The sequence below is a fragment of the Corvus moneduloides genome, chromosome 9, assembly GCF_009650955.1.
Source record: "Corvus moneduloides isolate bCorMon1 chromosome 9, bCorMon1.pri, whole genome shotgun sequence".
Classification (NCBI taxonomy): Eukaryota; Metazoa; Chordata; class Aves; order Passeriformes; family Corvidae; genus Corvus; species Corvus moneduloides.
Genome location: NC_045484.1, coordinates 32,559,932 through 32,578,042, shown reverse-complemented (window position 1 = coordinate 32,578,042; position 18,111 = coordinate 32,559,932). Strand labels below are relative to the sequence as shown.

At 39.7% G+C, this 18,111-nt stretch overlaps 1 protein-coding gene across 1 annotated transcript in view; it reads left to right on the top strand.

Annotated features, from left to right (window-relative positions):
* SLC44A5 (solute carrier family 44 member 5) overlaps positions 1-18,111 on the top strand; it is a 71,408-nt gene that overhangs the window by 47,658 nt on the left and 5,639 nt on the right. The window contains 16 exon segments of the mRNA XM_032117206.1: positions 627-739; positions 1,167-1,298; positions 4,106-4,205; positions 6,938-7,030; positions 7,974-8,087; positions 9,731-9,804; positions 9,807-9,913; positions 9,915-9,994; positions 10,966-11,060; positions 11,429-11,532; positions 12,800-12,873; positions 14,823-14,893; positions 15,970-16,061; positions 16,696-16,716; positions 16,718-16,753; positions 16,755-16,787. Coding sequence (XP_031973097.1) covers positions 627-739; positions 1,167-1,298; positions 4,106-4,205; positions 6,938-7,030; positions 7,974-8,087; positions 9,731-9,804; positions 9,807-9,913; positions 9,915-9,994; positions 10,966-11,060; positions 11,429-11,532; positions 12,800-12,873; positions 14,823-14,893; positions 15,970-16,061; positions 16,696-16,716; positions 16,718-16,753; positions 16,755-16,787 — 1,339 coding nt within the window.

The window sequence follows — 18,111 nt, the reverse complement described above, 5'->3', positions numbered from 1 at the left end:
GCACTGTAGATGTCTTTCCTAGGAGCTCCATAGAAAGGCTTTTAACAGTTTCTTTCCATGCATCGTAATGCCCTGATCATTTCCTCTTCTGATTAGTAGAAGCGGTGATGAGTAGAAATTATGTCCTACTAACCTCTTCATGGTTTTCCTCCTAAATTTAATTCTTTTTTCTTTCTAGGAAGCTCCTAGAATGTTGTTTACTAACATTGTTTCTTTGCAAGCAGGGATTTTCAGTGGAGGACTTAAACCAGCAACTTCCCCACACATAGGTATTCCTCCTATTTAACTTTCTGTACTGTAGATTAGACCATGGCCTGAAAAAGACAGTGAGTTTTTCAGCTGGTGTAAGGGACAAAAAAGGCATTATATTAATCCCATTCAATCAGCCTGAGAACCTAGTGCACATAAACATTTCAGGCTCTGCCCTGTGAGATCATCATATATAAGCCGTTTGTTTGTAATGGCAGATAACAGCTATGAGAATGTATTTCATAATGAAGATTTTGAAATACATTTTTAAAAATCATTCTCTTACGTGAGATGAAGTGACCCTCATTTGGAGTAACAGGAAAGTGAATAGATTCTCACACTTGTTTTCCCTGTGTTTCTGTTTCTTCACTTTCTAGTGGGCTGTTCATTGCAATGATGCTGAGTCTGCTCTTTCTTGTGCTATTGAGGTTCACAGCTGGGGTTCTCTTCTGGATTTTCATCTTTGGTGTGATTGGAATTATAGGTTATGGTAGGTGTAATTTTCTAGCCTCTGAGACTATTTTTTCTTATTGCTTAAGTTTGGGCAAGGAAAAACAGTAGTTACTTCAATTAAATGCTACAATTGGGTGAATTAATGCCTAGTTTTAGCCACAGTTAAGTGAGGACATAAACGGCAGCAAAATATAGTAAGAATCCAGCTGTGCTGATACTTAGCAGTGGATGTAGTAACCTGCATTATCTATGCACAGTATGCTTAGTCTGTGATCACCTGTACTGGTATTTCTTTCTCATATATGTGATATCATGACTGACTAGTCTCATAGTGATGCATTTTTGGGTTTTGCTTACCTGACAGGCTTATACAAAAGCAAAACACTTGGCTTGTAAGATTTTTTTTTAAATTTGTCTTTGCATTCTTCAGACACACTCCTGTTATATTGATTGTTTTTTAAAAGGCATCTGGCATTGTTACTGGGAGTATGATCATCTTAAAGGAATACCTGGATCTGACCTCACTGTTTATGATATTGGATTCCAGACAGACTTCAAAGTGTACCTGCAACTGAGGCAAACATGGTTAGCATTTAGTAAGTGCCCTTTAAATTTGGTATCTGTTAATGGATATTCAGGAAAATCAATCAGTGTCTTGATACACTTTCTGCCTTGGTAAATCTCCTCCTCTACACATGTTGCTCAGAGAAGAAAGCAGAATTCCCTTCCTTTGTATTGTGTAAAAATGTGCTTTTTTCAAGGAGACTACTATATTTGTAAAGGGAAATAATGCAATTACACTAGTGGTAAGAGTGAAAAAAAATCTTTTGTTATTAGCATTCTACTTCCTGTGTGTTCAGTCTTCATCATGGGGAAAGCAGAAGGTGATAATTAAGTTAGTGATGGTGAAGTTGCATAAGGAAGGGTACTTTTCTCTCAGATTATTTTTCCCCCCTATTTGAGAGCCCCAGAAATGACATTAATAAGTCACATTAATAACTGCACTTCCTTGTATCTTAGAACCATAAAATATGCTGAGTTGGAAGTGGCCCTTCAGGATCATCAAGTCCAGTTCCTAGCCCTGCACAGGACACCCCAACAATCCCACCTTGTGCCTGAGAGTATTGTCCAAACGTTCCTTGAGCTCTGGCAGCCTCAGAGCCATGATCATTCCCTGGGGAGCCTGTTCAGTGCCTGACTCTGGGGGAAGAACCTTCTCCTGATCTCCCACCTAAACCCCCCTGACCCAGCTCCAGCTGTTCCCTCGAGTCCTGTCACTGGTCACAAGAATGAAGAGATCAGTACCTGCCCATCTACTTCCCCTTGTGAGGATATTGAAGACCACAGTGAGGTCTCCCGTCAGTTTACATTCATGTCACTGAATTTTCTTGGAGTCTGATCTAAGACTGTGGAATGAACTGTAGCAAATTTCGTGACCTTTATTTTCAGAAATGCTCCATTGCCTTCTCTTACAAGGACAGTGTATTTTAAACAAAATCCTACTGGAACAAGACAGCCTGCAGCATACACATTCCTCCCCAATAAAGGAGGGGCAGAAGAGAGAAGAAATACCTGTCAAATATTACTTGCACTCCTGTTACTGCTCTATTAGAAGACATGCAGACTCTTAACTGGTGATGAATGGGTCATAACCGAAAACACTGCCTCTCCCTATTGGTAGCTAAATTATTAGAACAGTAGTTTGCTGCTTAAATCTCGTTTATCTTCTTTGTGCCTTTGTTCACCTCTGTGTTGGATCATTGAGCTTATGAGGCATCTTCTATATATTGTTGGGGCAGAGCTTTTTGGTGTGCTCTCCCTAGAGAATATTAGGACTGTATTATGGTTTTTTTTCTTGTGACTCTTCAAGCTCTTCCCCTGCCTGATTCTTAGCAGCCAGTATATAGTTTATATAGAGTTTAGTGTCACTTTCACATGAATAAATTGAGGTACTCAGCAATTAAATTGCTTTTCCAGAATCACCCAGCAAAGTAAATCGTTATATATCCTTGAAGAAAACATAGAGTCCTAGTCTAGAACTCACCATGTACTGATGTTGCTTGCCTTTTTCTTAATGTTTCGGACGAGTACATTAACCTAAGAGCCAAGCTGGAATGAGACCAACTTTAAAGAAACCTGTTTGTATATTCCTTCTTGGGAAAATGGGATTGAAATGTGTTTAATAAAAACTTCGTTCTGAACAAGGTCTATGGCTCTGAGCACCACAGTAGTCACTTGCCACCTGCAGTTCTGTTGCCAAGGGTAATACTTGGGACTGCAATTCAGCATCATCTGTGACTATTGGGTCTGATACTCTGAGACTGTGTCTAAGCTGTGGGACCTAAAGCCAAATCTCATGTTCCTTTGCAAACCTTAATATAAGTTTTGGGATTCTTAAGGGTACTGTCCCTTCTGTCTTTCTCTCCCTCCACAGAACTTCTTGGTTTCAGCTGGAGGAGACAGGTCCTGCTGCATACAACAACCTGCCCCTACTGGGCTGGTTTAAGTGTTGTCTAATGATCTGAAGCACCAAAAATAAACGGGTGTGTCTCAGAGTCACAGGATGTGTGCTTCAGGCATTAAAGACTCCGTCTTCTCTAGATGAAGTTCACAGAATTTTCTTACTTTCTACCACAGAAGTAGGTGTTGAACCAACACAAATAGGAATCAAACAGAAGCAGACTCTACTGACATCAGAGTTACGATTTAAATACTGCTTATAACTAAGAGCTCTCAGCTCTCTAATATCAGAGCATGATTCCAGCAGCACAACTGGAAAGTGGAAGTAGTTTGTCCAGAACTGTCCTTACTCTCTCTTTTTTTTTTTTTAAACTCAAATGAGTTGAAAGGAGCTCATGCCGGGTTAATACTCAAACAAACCTATTGATTTTGGTACATCGAAATTTTAGAACAATATAGATCTGAAAAATGCACTCTCCATGAAAAACTTGACTCTTCATCTCCTATTTTTTATTATCTAAATACTACAAATGAACAACAGTATAGTATGAACAAATGCTTGTAGTACGAGCAAAATGCTTTTTAATGAAAAGTAGAATATGTAAAGGATGAACTGTATCTAAGGCTAGATACCGCAGTTACATTGAAGTAAATTTTTATCTTTGTCTGAGAATTATATGTTCTATTTTTCTGTTAAAAATATAAATGCTAATATCAGGGTTGTACACATTCTGACTAACTCTCTGCATACAGAATTTTTTTACAATTGGACTTAGAAACCTATGAAATGGGATTAAGTTTGGCAGGTGCAGTTGGAGAAAGAACTGCTCAAGCAGAGAATTTTACAGAGTTCATGAACAATGGTTCAAATTACAAGGAAAAAAATTACAGAGGCAGCATATTGGTTTGGTTCTTGATAATTTCTTTGTTTGTTTCTTTACAGTGATAATACTTTGTGGTGTTGAGGTCATTATCATACTGATGCTGATCTTCCTAAGAAATCGGATCCGGATTGCTATTGCACTGCTGAAGGAAGGTAGTAGGTACGTTTGCCTGATTTTAATATATGTTGAATTTTGTTAAATGATCCCTAGAGTACACTCTTCTTGAGCTCCGTCTTACACTACCAAGAGCAGAAAGTTGGGGGTTAAAATACAACACTGCATTTGTTAAACCAAACAGGTAATATAAGGAATGCCAGTTACCTCTTAATGAGGTTGTGCTTAAAAGAGCTTTCTCTTTTAAGTAAGGTATTTCTTATCTCTCCACTTCTTGCCTTAAGAATACATACACTGTTGATGTTACCATATATCCTCAGTGCATGAAGGTGTCTCAGCAGAAAAGCTAAGTGTGGTATACTGTTAACAGGAGCTTGGGACCTATAAGTGCCAACTTCACTCTATCGTTGGATTGTCTCTGGAGTCATATACTAGTGGTAGAGGATTGGTGTTGTTTTGGCTGTGGCTTCTATTTAGGAAAGACTAGGAGATTCTACTGGCTTCAATCAAACTTCTGTGTGGATAGGCATAAACCTGCAGAGAGAAAAGGAGACTTCTGTGACCAGACATTGTAAGAGGGTGCAGTCTAAGGTATTTCTTTTCAGCTCTCAGTAAAGAAGAAAGCAGAGCAGGATATGAGAGTTGAAGGCCTAAGGGGCCTCTTCATTGTGTGTTTCCTGAAATCTGCATAGGCTTTGTTCACAGTGGTTCCTGTTTTACAGAGTGTGAACACTTAGGTTTTTTGGTTTGTTTTTTTTTTTTTCCTTATGGGAATATTACAAAAGATAAATGGATTTAAAACTGACTGACTTAAAACATCAGGCCCTTGGATTTCATTGCAAATAGGCTACAGTCTCATAGGCCGTGAAAGCAAGGCTCTCTTCTTAGAGGACATAGAGTTAGCTCTGAGTTCGTCCATATGCACTTGCTTGTGGTTTTCTGCCATCTCTGTTGACATTGTGGTTCCTGGGAATCAGGATTTGGGATTTTTGTGATGGGATTAAGAAATACTGAAGTTCTGCATTTAGCCAGGTATCTATTTCCTGTCTTATGCTACTGTGCAATTAGAGCATAGCAATTAATTTAGGCAGCACTAAATTATACTCTTTAATTCCTGTTCATTAAAATCCAGGAACACTTTTAACATTCTTCGAAACCTTTGTTCACAAGCTTGACAGGTGGAAGGATTTTAGAAAGTTCATAAACTTCTTGCTGAGTAGTCACTTGAAGATGAACTTTTTGCTCTCATGCGTAACGGGCGAGATGAAACACTGTATGTAATTACCGTAAACCTAACAGACCATGCCCTGTATTTAGGTAGATGAGAAGTAAGGTGCTAATGACTGGAAATAAAATTATGTTTTTCAGTACCTTTTAGCTACATTTTCAAAAATATTACAGTTATAATGCCAGTAATTGACTTGAAATCCATAGTTAGAAACAACAGTTGTTAATCAGTTTGTTGGAATAATAGGTCATGGTCTTAGTGGTAACTAAGAGGCCTACCAATAATTGCTGAACACAGCTAATTTGTTGTGATTATTTCTCAGACAGCATAAGGCTGTGTCCTCCTGTCTGACTCGTAATGGACTTTTTTGTCTCTGGACTCAAGACAAGAATCGATGTTTTGCTCATAACCTCTGCATTGCAGAGTTTCCTTGCATTCCCCCCAGCATTTACTACTTTGCCCTTAGAAACTGACTAAATTCTTCTCCTTTTGCATTCTGGGAACTGCATCCTATAAAACCAATAGCATAAGAAGTGCCATAAGTCATAGGAAATAGTACTAGACAAAAAGGCTTGTGTTAAGCTTACAGAACCACAGAAAATTTAGAATACCAGGAAGACGTAGCTTACAGGCATGTAAAGAGAGCCAACCTGTAAGCTTCAGTGAACAAAGCACGTACTCTCTGAATTCCCATCCAGTGAGACACCCAGCTGGCGGTGTTCACTTGCGGGATAGCAGCAGCCAGTTTACCAAGAGGGGTGGTATCAACTCCCACTTACAGAGAAGGAGCCCCTGGCAGAGTGGGAACTGGCATGCTCAAGTTCCTGCTAGTCACTAGTCACATTCTAGCCACAAGGATTAGCAGTAGAATATCAGTCTACATACTCCTTGATATTAAAAGAAGGTGTCTAAGCTGTCAACAGAAAAAGGCAATTACTCGTTTTGCCTGCCAGTAGTCCAAGGTGAGCACCTCTTATCTATGGCACATGCAAGGAAAGTCACATAGTCGCAGGAAGGTGTAAGTCTGTCCTGGCATTGCAAAGACAAGTTGACTATCTCTGCCCCCAAATAGCTAGCACTTAAGACAGGAAAGTTGCTGGGAACAGAGTTGTCAAATACAAAATAGAACAAGGTAGTTTCAGGTCTGTAGGAGTGAAGGAAGAACGCAGGATGAGCAGAGTGGGATAAGGACATAAAGGGTAATGTCTGCAGCAGTCAGCAAGGAGATGTCATGGAAATCAGTTAATAACCTGGAAAGAGATGGATCTCTGAAGCAGTCATGAAGAAGGAGAAAGTAGAAGAGAGGCTGGAACATGGCAAATTAATAAAGTCCACTGTAGTACCATTGGTAAAAGTGGAGTGGTAGAAATGGCAAAGTGAAGGTTTGAAGACATAAGAAAAAAAATCCTGCAGTATTCTGAGATCCCAGCACTAGCTTATGCTATGACTGTCAACAAGGATCTCAAAGTAAAATTGCTAGAAGAGGGCTGATAAAATCCTTGTTTCTGAAATTGTTGTGGCTTATTGATATGTTTTGTTTCTTTTATAGGGCAATTGGCTATATAATGTCTACACTGTTCTACCCAATCGTCACCTTCTTACTCATTGCAATTTGTATTTCCTACTGGGCTGTGACAGCTGTGTATCCTTCTGTCTGTGTACCTATCTGGAGCAAGTCTTCTGGTTTGGAAGACTAGATGATTTTCTGCTATTTCACGTTAATTAAACCAATATTAAGAGGGCTGTTTGGTCACTTAGCATTTACTCTTCTGATGCAGTCTTCCGCACTGCACATCTACGTGTGATGTACAAATCGGACAGTGCTTTTATTCAAATCAGAAAGACCTGGACTAAAATTCAGGCCAAGGCATGGGGATCATACAAGGCCTCGTGTACTGCATGAGGCTGACTCTGGGGGATGAAAAGGGCCCTCAGCAAAAAGTGAATATGGTCTTTAATGTGCTGTGTGCTCTATAGGCGTGATGTTAATGGTTTCTTAGTTAACTGGAGGTGGAGTGGGTTCTGTGTGTGTTTTGTTCAGAAACATGAGAAAGAAGTGAGAGAATATACAGTGCACTATCTTCTCTGAATTGCCTAACAGCAACCACTGTTTGCTCCTGAACAGCAAGGATCCGGTAAGGATTTAAAAAAGGGAAAACTGCTATTTGAAAACCAGTTGTTATTTCATATGCAAAGAGAATCAGTTGTTGCTGTTCAGGACAGTGTTAATTCATCCTTACGTTCTGTATCTATTTCTGCTAAAATACAAGAACTACTGCATAGTCTGCCTTGTGAAAGATAGATGTGGAGGAGAAATGGGGACAGTTTTCAAGATTATGCCCCCTGCCCCTTCCAGCTCCAGGTATGAGTTTGCCTTAGTTCTCTAAGTAATGAGAGTACTCAGTCTTGTCTGTCAACCCTTCAGATAACATCTCTGCAGAGCAAGAGCAGTTTTTCTGTTATCTACACAATTTCTTTAGAGTTGAAGTTCTTTAGAGTTGAGTTCTGCAGAGTTACCCACTGCAGAATCCTAAGTTGCTCAAAACCCACAGTTCTGTGATTCCTCCTTAAAATACTTCATTCAGTTTTCTGGCCACATCAGGAGAACCTGTGTATAAAGTAATGGCTAATCAAACGCTGTGCAAGTATGCAAACCTGACTTGTGACCCGGAGGTAAGTGTCACAAATATTTACCTATAGTGAGAGCTATACAAATTGCATTTCTTAATCACTGTTAATGCTATGCTAGTAAAAAAAGTGCATATTTTACATAATGAGTCCCTGTGTTAAATCCGAAAATATTACCTAGTGATCAGGTAACACTCCTTTGTTTTACAGACATAAACTAGTTTTTTTGTGAAACTGTTTTGTAACTGTTAACTGATTTACAGGATGAGAAAGGAAGAGACAGAAATACAATTTTATTGGAAAGGTGTTCTTGAATTTGTGAGGAGTCTGTTTTTGGTCTTCTATAGGCAGTGGTAAACTTTGAAAGCTGCGCCTCAGACTTGCTCAGGACTAGTCATGATTTGAAGCAGAAGCTTAGCTTCTTCTGGCACAGTAATTACCTTTATGAAGCTCCAAAAAAATGTTTTTTTGAGTTTTGTATTTTTTTTTTTTTTAATTTTGCCTTTGGTCAAATGTTTTTACTCAACTGTGGATTTGAATTGAAGGATTCTTTAAAAACTAGAAATATTTATCGAAGGTTATGCACCAGGGGGAAAATAACCCCATGCACCAGCACAGGCTGCAGGTGACCTGCTGGAGGGCAGGTCTGGGGAAAAGGACCTGGGGATCCTGGTAGATGACAAGCTGTCCCTGAGCCAGCAGTTTGTGCTGAGGGCCAAGAGGTGCTTCAGGAAGAGCATTTCCAGCGGGTCAGGGAGGTGATCCTGCCCCTCTGCTCAGTCCTGTGAGGCACTTCTGGAGTGCTGTGTCCAGGTCTGGGCTCCTCAGGACAAGAGGGACATGGAGCTCCTGCAGCAGGTTCAGCAGAGGCTGTGGAGATGATGATGGGAGACTGGAGCATCTCCCTGACCAGGAAAGGCTGAGGGAGCTTGGGGCTGTTCAGCCTTGAGAGGAGACGCATCTGAGAGCGGCCCTCATCCCTGTCTGTCAGCATCTGCAGGGAAGGGGCAGAGCATGGACCAGACTCTGCTTTGTGGGACAAGAGGCAATGAGCAGAAACTGATGCCCAGGAAATTCCATTGTACTGCAGTGGTGATGCACACCCTGCTGATGTTTAAACACTACAAAAGAAAGGAATTAGAATTGATCTGGTTTCATTTCATGTTCCAAACCAAGCAAATACATGAAATGAACACTAGAAATAGGGAAAAAGTAATTCAATGTAAAGATTAATCCTTTTTTTAATACTCTGAGATACATAAGCTAAGTTGTGTCCACATCCACTGTTTGTATTAAATTGTATAGCTCAGTTTTTCATTTCAACTGTTAGTGATTTACCCTGAACATCTGATTTGGCCTCTGGTTTTCAAATAAATATATATATATTTTTAATTGAGCAGATTTTCTCTAACAAAGCATTTATATGTCTTAAAAGTAGATTCCTGAAATTCAAATTCCATTTATTCAGGTTTCAGATATGTGGTGAACAGCCCCATTTGCCGACACCTACTTTAAGTTAAGTCTTTGCATAAGACTGCATAAGTCTTTGATATGAATCCTTAAATATGTAAACAGGTTACATAGTGTTGCAGTTTTGAATGAGCTAATGAAACATCAAGCAGAGTTGTATTTGTATTAACCTGCTAAACTTCAGAGGCTGTGTACATAGAATTCATTGCTTATGATTGTGTTGTTTATTTCTCTTTCTATTTAGACTTTTTAACACAACCAACGTGACTAAATTCTGCCCAGGTGCTCAGTGTACTTTTGCGTTTTATGGAGGAGAAGCCTGTACCATAAGTACATCTTCATCTTCCAGTTAGCCAATGCCTTTGTCTTTCTCTGGCTGGTGAACTTTGCCAATTGCACGGGTCAGTGTACCCTTGCTGGTGCCTTTGGCCTCTTATTACTGGGCCTATCGAAAACCAGCTGATATTCCACTGTGGCCACTCTTCTCTTCATTTGGACGAGCAATACGGTAAGACTGGGGAGCTGGATGTGAGCCTTGTGCGTGTAATGTTAGGAAGCCAGTCTTAGAATATCAGATGAAAATGATTAGTCAGCATTATGGTTTAATCTTGGCTGACACGTGGGCTGAGATGAAGACAGTTTAATAGGTAAAAGAAAGCTGCATGCACAAGAAAAGCAAAGCAAGGAATTCATTCCCCATTTCCCACAGGGCAGGCATGTGTTCAACTATCCCCAGTACGGCAGGGCTTCTTCATGTATAGGCAGTGACTTGAGAAGACAAACTCCGCAACTCAAATGCTCTCCCTCTTACCCCTTCTTCCACCAGCTGGTCCTGCTGAGAACCACACGCTATGGTGTGAGGTATCCCTGGGGTCATTTGGGGTCAGCTATCCTGGCCATGTCCCCTCCCAGCTCCTCATGTACCCCCAACCTGCTCACCAGTGGGGCAGGGTGAGGAGCAGAGCAGCCCTTGGTGCTGTACAAGTGCTGCTCAACAGTGGCTAAAACATGGGTGTGTTATCATCACTGTCCCGGTCAAAAATCCAAAACATAGCACTAGCTACTATGAAAAAAACTAACTCTAGTCCATCCAAAACCAGCACAATTGGGAAGATGTAGTTATTAGGGGAAGGCTGAATCCTGTAGCCCTACAGCACCAAAGCTGCTGCAGCTCCCTGCCTCTACGTCCAACCAGTTGTAACACTGAGCAAGTACTCCAGCAGACACACACACACTAAATACATGTATACAACACATGTGTACAGAGACAGACACAGCACTCACAAACACCAACAGCACCAATGGCTTCATCCTGTTCCTCTGTGGTGGATCAGGATGAAGGTCTATTAGTTTTATGTAATTCCCACTAATGGACCTTCCTCCACTTCTGGTTTTATTTGTATATACATACATATGTGCATACATATATCCGTGTACATATGCCTACGTGTGACATAACAATCAAATATTTGGTTTTAGATACCATACAGGTTCGCTGGCATTTGGAGCCTTAATTCTTGCAATTGTCCAGCTTATTAGAGTAATACTGGAGTACCTGGATCACAAACTGAAAGGTGAGATTTATGAATCTGCTCTGAGTTGTTAAGACTTTCCTTGCTAAATTATTTTCTTACTTTCCCAAGCTGTTTTTTAGCAATGAAAAGAGATTAATTCCACATTATCCATTGTAGTTTCTTTTGAAGCCAGTAAATTTGTGTTGATTCGCTCAAACTGAGTCTATGTTCTTGGGAACTTAATGCAAAGTTCAGATGGGATAGAGTCTGATCTAATTGAAAGCTAGTGAGCTAAATTTAGTTGAGAGTCCATACCTAGTAATAAAGAAATAATGTCACAATTTAAGACGTTCCTCTGAATAGCTTTCTACATTCTGAAGACTGTGCATGAGTTCTACATATGATGTACTCTCTCCTGCTCTTTTCAGGTACTCAGAACTCCTTCACTAGATTTCTGCTCTGCTGCCTCAAGTGCTGTTTCTGGTGTTTGGAAAAATTCTTAAAATTTATAAACAGAAATGCCTACATCATGGTATGTGCCATGTCTGCATGTGGTCTCCCTATCTAGGACACTGAAATATCCTAGACACTACTAGTTGATCAGAAGGCCAGCAGTACTTGAATCTGCTGAATAAATAATGGGATTTGTGGGAGTTTTCAGTACATGCATGTGATTCTACCATGAAAAAGTAAAATTTTTTTTCCCTTCTAATTTCAGCCTCTTTTTATTCCTGTCTTTGTTTATCACCCTCACCCCCAAAATAAGTGGGAAGGGATGGCATAACTGGTTAACTCCCCCTGTAATTCCATAACTGACATCCTGATTTCAACAGGAATATTAGCTTATTTCATTATTGCATGTTGATGACACTTCTGTTTGGAGTTGATATTTGAATAAGGAGGTCAGAAGGCATGTGATAATTGTATTTCCACCTGGAAGTTAAAAGCACAAATTCTACTAGCAGCAGCAGTGGTACTTCTCTCAAATAAGCCTCCCTTAGCTTCCAGATAAGGACAAGTTAGAAATCTTAATATTAAATTACATACACAGATTTCAGCCTTGGATGTTTTGGCTTGAAGCAATTTCAGTGATTGAATGGTATGGTCACAGACTTCTTGCCTCAAAGAAGGTGGCTGTAATGGGTCCATTTACAACCTGTGTAGATGCAATTGATGTTTCAAATTATTGGCATCTTGAAGAGGAAGTGGGTTTTTTTACAATCTTCTTTACAGTCTATAAACTGTCTGAGCTGAGAGCTGTTTCTAGTGTATCTTACCCTGGTGGACACTATTCCAGGAAGAAATGGTTTTGTTCCTGAATAACTTTAGCTGCTTTACTTTATGCCCGATTTCTTCTTCGGTGAAAGCAGCATCAGGTCCAAGGAGATAGCTACAGGGGTCAGCTCACTTCAGTTTCTACAAGTGCCTATTCTTTTCCACTCAGTATAAATCTAGTGTAAGTAACTAGCAAAGGTAGAAGAATCCCTCAACAAGTACCTTTTTTTGCTCTGCTTGCAGACTAAGTACTGAGTCCTACTACCTGTGAGATCACAAGGGTAGCATGCTCATCTATTCATCATTCAAATCAAGGTGATTTGAAGGGGAAAGATGGATAATATTCTGTCCCAGCCTGATGGGAAGCATGATAAGTAAGCAGGTGACAGAGGAAAGTGTTTTATGTTCATCTGAGTTTCAAGGCCGCATATTAGGGGGAACTATGCGTTGCATGCAGTAAGATCCTGGCATATGAGGAGGTATCCTAATTATTTAAAATACTTAACAGCTACTATACTTTGCAGATTGCCATATATGGTAAAAACTTCTGCACCTCGGCAAAGGAAGCATTCTTTTTGCTCATGCGAAATGTGGTGAGGTAAGGGACTGTCTCCCAGTCCTTGGAAATGTCGGGAGTTCCTGCTATTGCACTTTGTGGACACGCTTCTTTCCTCTCCCGTATCTCTTCCAAATATTGATTGCTACTTGTGTCCTCAGACATGGCCCTCACTTCTTACACTCAGTGTGTAACAGCAGGCTGGCCAGTACAGTAACCTAGGCAGAGTTGATGTAATCTCATGGTTTTGTTGTGATTGCTCCTGTAAATTCCTAAGTAATACCTAAGTACATTGTAATAATGCCTCCAAGAAACAAGTGGAGCCTCTGAGAGGAGATCTGCGGATACATGGGAGTGGGGTGCCCATCATCTGCCATAATGTTTGTTTTTTGAGCTCTGGTCCACTTGGTCTGAGAAAAAGGAAAGTAGAAAAATCCTAATTTTTCAGATTCATTCAGAAATCTTAGGAGGTGTTGGAGAGTGGAAGTAAAGAAGACAAAATACTTTCCTTTCAAAAAGATTGTCTTTAACATACCCAGATCACCTCTGATGCTTGGAAATTTCCTCGCCCTTTTCTCCACTACCAAGTGTGCTGCCAAAACTCCTGGTTCTCATCAGTACTTTCCTTCATTGCTCCTGGCTCCTCCTTGCTACTGTAAGACCAAAAACTAATGGGAGAATAACTTAGGAGCAGGCCATATTGATGCAATAGCACAGAGAATCACAGAATTAACTAGGTTGGAAAAGACCTTTAAGATCATCTAGTCCAACCGATGACGTAAAATCTAATTACCAAGCAAGAGACACAGTAAAAACTGGTTAGGTGGTTGAAATCATTAAGTGAAGGACTGGAAGGAGAAGAGAAATGGAGGGGAAGGCTGAAAGAGGAAATAGAAATAATGCTTAAGAAGAAGAGGAAAGAATTGGAGGTGGGAGAATGGAATACCTTCACTGTGTTACCCCTGCACTAATATCAGGACAGTGATGTCCTACTGTGTAATGCCTGTGCAATAGAAAGAGAAGCTGCCTTTTTTTTCCTTACAGAATATTGCCTCTCTGCCCTTTATGATTTTGCTCTTAATCAGTAAGAACAGTAGTTAAAAGCTAGGCATATAATTCTATTGTTTCAAATAAAGATGTTTTTATCTTGTGTATTTTGCTGAATCTGAATTCTGACAGGCTAATGATGATTTGTCTCTTTAGTAGTTCTTAACGTTATTTTTTGCAGTAGGCAGTACTGTATAGTTACCATATCCATAATGGTAATGTGGCCTTCAGTTCTGTCAAGAGGGTGATGATTACAAAGTTCATTTTTCATCCCATTATTTACCTGCAATTTCTGATTAGGCAGTCTGGGAGGACATTGAGCAGGAACTCCCTGCTGTGCTTTCGATGAAAGCCTGCAAGATTTTTTGTCAGCTTTTCTGTCTGCTTCTTTTCATCTGTGATTATCTTCCTGCTTTGACGTCTTCCGCCTTCAGTGTTGTACCGTGATATCTTAAAATAGTAGATTTGGCACGTTATTGGGTCATTAAAGGTGGCTGGATAGGACCAAGTGAAAAGGAGGCCTACCAGCAATCTACATAAATACTGCTTTTTGTTTTGATGTGTACTTCACCTGTTCTGGCCTGGCTTATCTGTGCCCCTAGAAGAAAGGCTGAAATAAAACTATTTTGAAGCTTTGGGTTGGTTGATTTTTTTTTTTTTAAACCATCTTGAGCAACAAACAGTCTTCCATCGGTCAGTCTTTGTAGCAGCATTGCTACATTAAGGCCTACTCAACAAAGGCTCAGTGCTTTTTTGGCCTCCTGAGATTACGCTGTAGCAACACCCATCTCAGCACTGCCTATCTGTGGTGCTGTGTTGTCAGCCTGTAAAACCAGCAGAAGACAGCTTCTGGTCATGTTTTGCAATGATCCATAGATTTAAGGAGAAAGAATACAAATGTCGGGTTTGTGATGATTATGTATCATTTGTCCTTTGATAAACAGGGTTGCAGTTCTGGACAAAGTTACAGACTTTCTTCTATTCCTGGGGAAAATCCTTGTTGCTGGTGGTGTAGGTAAGCTAGTAGATTTTTTTTCTGAATTGTATGTTCTTTATTCTGGTATACAAAAGCATGCCTGCCATATTAATATATGCTTAGTTAGCAGCTGGAGGTTCTCATTGGGCTAACTATTTGGAAATCTGTTCCTGTGTTTCTGGTGCTAGATTGAACTAAAAACCTTTTTTTCTTTTTTTTTCCACTTCCCCCCCCTGCCCAGCACCTGGTTTGCCTTGACCAGTATCTTTTCCATAATTGCTTTTACAGCTCTTGCATGTGTGGCTGTTGCAAGGACTTCTGTGTGGCCACAGCATTATAGTTGAATCAAACCAAATTCACATCCAATAAGTCAGCCACAGTCAGTTCTCCTTTCAGAAGAACTGAACAAAATTGCAATGAGATTCACCTGGTAACAGACAACTGCCTACAAGATGCTGGTGGTACAGGTCTGCCAGGAATGGTCCTGAAGCTCTGCTGTATTTCAAGCCATTATAGCTATAAGCTATAGTAAAAGAAATAGAATATTTCTAGCATCCTTATAGGGTCTTCTTAGTTATCAGTAAATATTAAGTAGACTATTCATGGTTTTCTGTGACAGAAAAGTGTTCTTTTTTTTTAAATTAAAGCACTTCCAGAAATTCAAGTTGGCAGTGTTTCTGTTGCAGTTTTTCCAAATCGGCAGCAGTTTCAAAAAACTATTTTTACAAATAACTGTATTTTGCATTCTGTCTACTTTCAAGTTAACTAATTTCATTATATTTTAATCAAAGGTAAACTAGTACCCAGAGCTGATCTAAATATTTTGTCATCCACTGTAGAATTACATTATTTATTACTTTTTGCTGTTAAATTCAGTAGAATGGGTGAAACAAAACAACTCATTAAAGTAGTTCTGGGCTCATGAATATCTTTATGGTTAATTTATTACCTTTACATATCTGTTCTGATAGATAATTTGTATTGGAGGAATGTATTGTTTACAAACTTTTATTGAAAACTAGCCTTGGATCTGTTGTCTGGTTCTTACCCGGTTCTTTGGATCCTGGGAAACCAGAGCTAGCATGGGAATCACTAATTGCCTGTGCTTCTTGCAGGTGTTCTTCGCGTTCTTTTTCTTCACACAGAGAAATACCAGTCTCTTGCACAGGAAGTACCAATGTTAAATTACTACTGGGTACCATTGTTGGTAAGGCAACCATTTAATCTCCTGAATACTTGGGCAGTTCGAGGTGCTCAGAAAAACTCAGGACATGGTCTGGTAACAGCTTCTTTGGTCAGCTTCCCAGTGGCATAGTATCCACTCAAGTGAGGACTGATCAGCTGCACTCCAGTCCTTGGGATCCTTCAGGCAAAAGTCACACTGCAGCTGACTCTGAATCTTCAGCAAAAATTAGGTTTCACATCTCAGACTTCCCAGGACACCAAGACACTGATGACAGTATGGCTTCTAATGGAAGAAGACCTTGCAATGCATCTCTTCCTCCTTTTGTAGAAACCCCTTAAACTTCAGAAACGTCCCAGGCCGAGTGGTTCTTGAAGGAGTTCAGAATATTCTTGGCATATATTCTCCTCAGAGGTTAAAATAGTTGCAGTTCGAAACTATTTCCTGCTGGAAGGACTAGCAGCTACTACATGTTAGAATGCAGTGTTCTTGAACCTGTGATCCCTGTCCACAGCAGTAGTAATCTTTGGTAGAAATAGTGAGCTGACATTAAATTCTTCTAAATTTGCTTAGCAGACTAGGCTTCTGAGTTGTGTTAATACTACCACACTGGTGCCGAAAAAAATTTGGGGGTTTATTGTGGTTTTGTTTTTTGTAGACCGTCCATCATGGCTCCTACCTTAGTTGCACACGGGTTCTTCAGCGTCTATGCAATGCTGTGTCGACACGCTTTTCCTCTGCTTTTTGTAAGTACTGTACGTTTTTCTTTTCAGTAATACCCTGCAAATCATGGAAAGAGGAAGTCAGAAATCACTTATCCATTCCTTACAGATGTCTGGTGACCATTCTAGCAGACTGTATGAAAATATAACAACTTCTTCTTTTTCACTATTGGCTCTGTGATAGGGTATTTCCGTGCTTTAGTATTCAAATTTAATACTTTGAGAAGTGTAAGGTTAGCTTTAAGGTTCATGGAGATAGCTAGCGTTTGTTTTTCAGATGTCTTTAAATTTCATTAAGTTTACTCTGGGTTGCTTTCGTGCCAGAGCACCCTGTACAGTATTGATTTCCTTAAGCATCTTGATAATAACAAATACATTTTTTGGTATATAGGTGGCACTTTGTTTTCAGTTTAATAACCCTGCACACAAAGTATTATGTTGCATTACCTCGCAGATTTCTGTAAAATACCACTCTGAAACTGTCGTCTCTTGGAGTCACAATGGCAAACAATCGGGGGCCCTATCAAGGAGACTTACTGTTCAGACTGTCCAATCATGATAACATTTAAAATCAAAAAAGAAATCTGTTGGTCTTGATATTACGATATATTATAAGAAGCAGTGTCCTTAGCATGTAGTACTTCCATGTGCTGTATTTTTCTATAGTGAAAGTCATTCTGGTAGGTCCAAGTAGAAGTTAGTTACCATGGTTAGTGATTGTTCTTGCAATTGGCAAACTTATTGATAATACTAAGGAAGTAGTTCATAGGCTTGATCTTTCATATATATTGCACTATGGATTGCTGAAGTGAGGTAAAACATGGTAATACTGACTTCCTTTAAACACTCACTTTAACCCTCGCTTTCCCTAGAAACTAAGGTAAGCAGGGATTTCTGGAAAACGCATGTTGCCAAAGAATCACAGGAACAAGATCAGTTAGAAAACTCAAACTGGTATCTAGTTTGAGGCTACATCCTATTTTTCTCATGCTTTGACTTTTGGTCTAAAGCAAACATGAGCACAGACAGATAAGCACTAATAAATCTCAAAGAAATAAGCTAAACCACAAATAAATAAATAAATACTGTTACTTATTTTTTTTATTTTGTTATTTAGAATGAAATGGGACTGTAGGGAGTTTGTTGGTGCACTCCAAAAACGAAGAGAGATTTTTCTTAGTTTATTCCAAAGACACAAAGTATATATTGCCACAGAGATACACTAAGATTTGCCTTCTCTAATTTCTTTGGCCACTCCTTACAAGTCATACTCTCGTTTTGGCTCTGAAGATCCAGCTGTCTGCAGGGTTGCAGTTGCAGTGACTGTGCTTCACTGACACCCCTCCCGATTG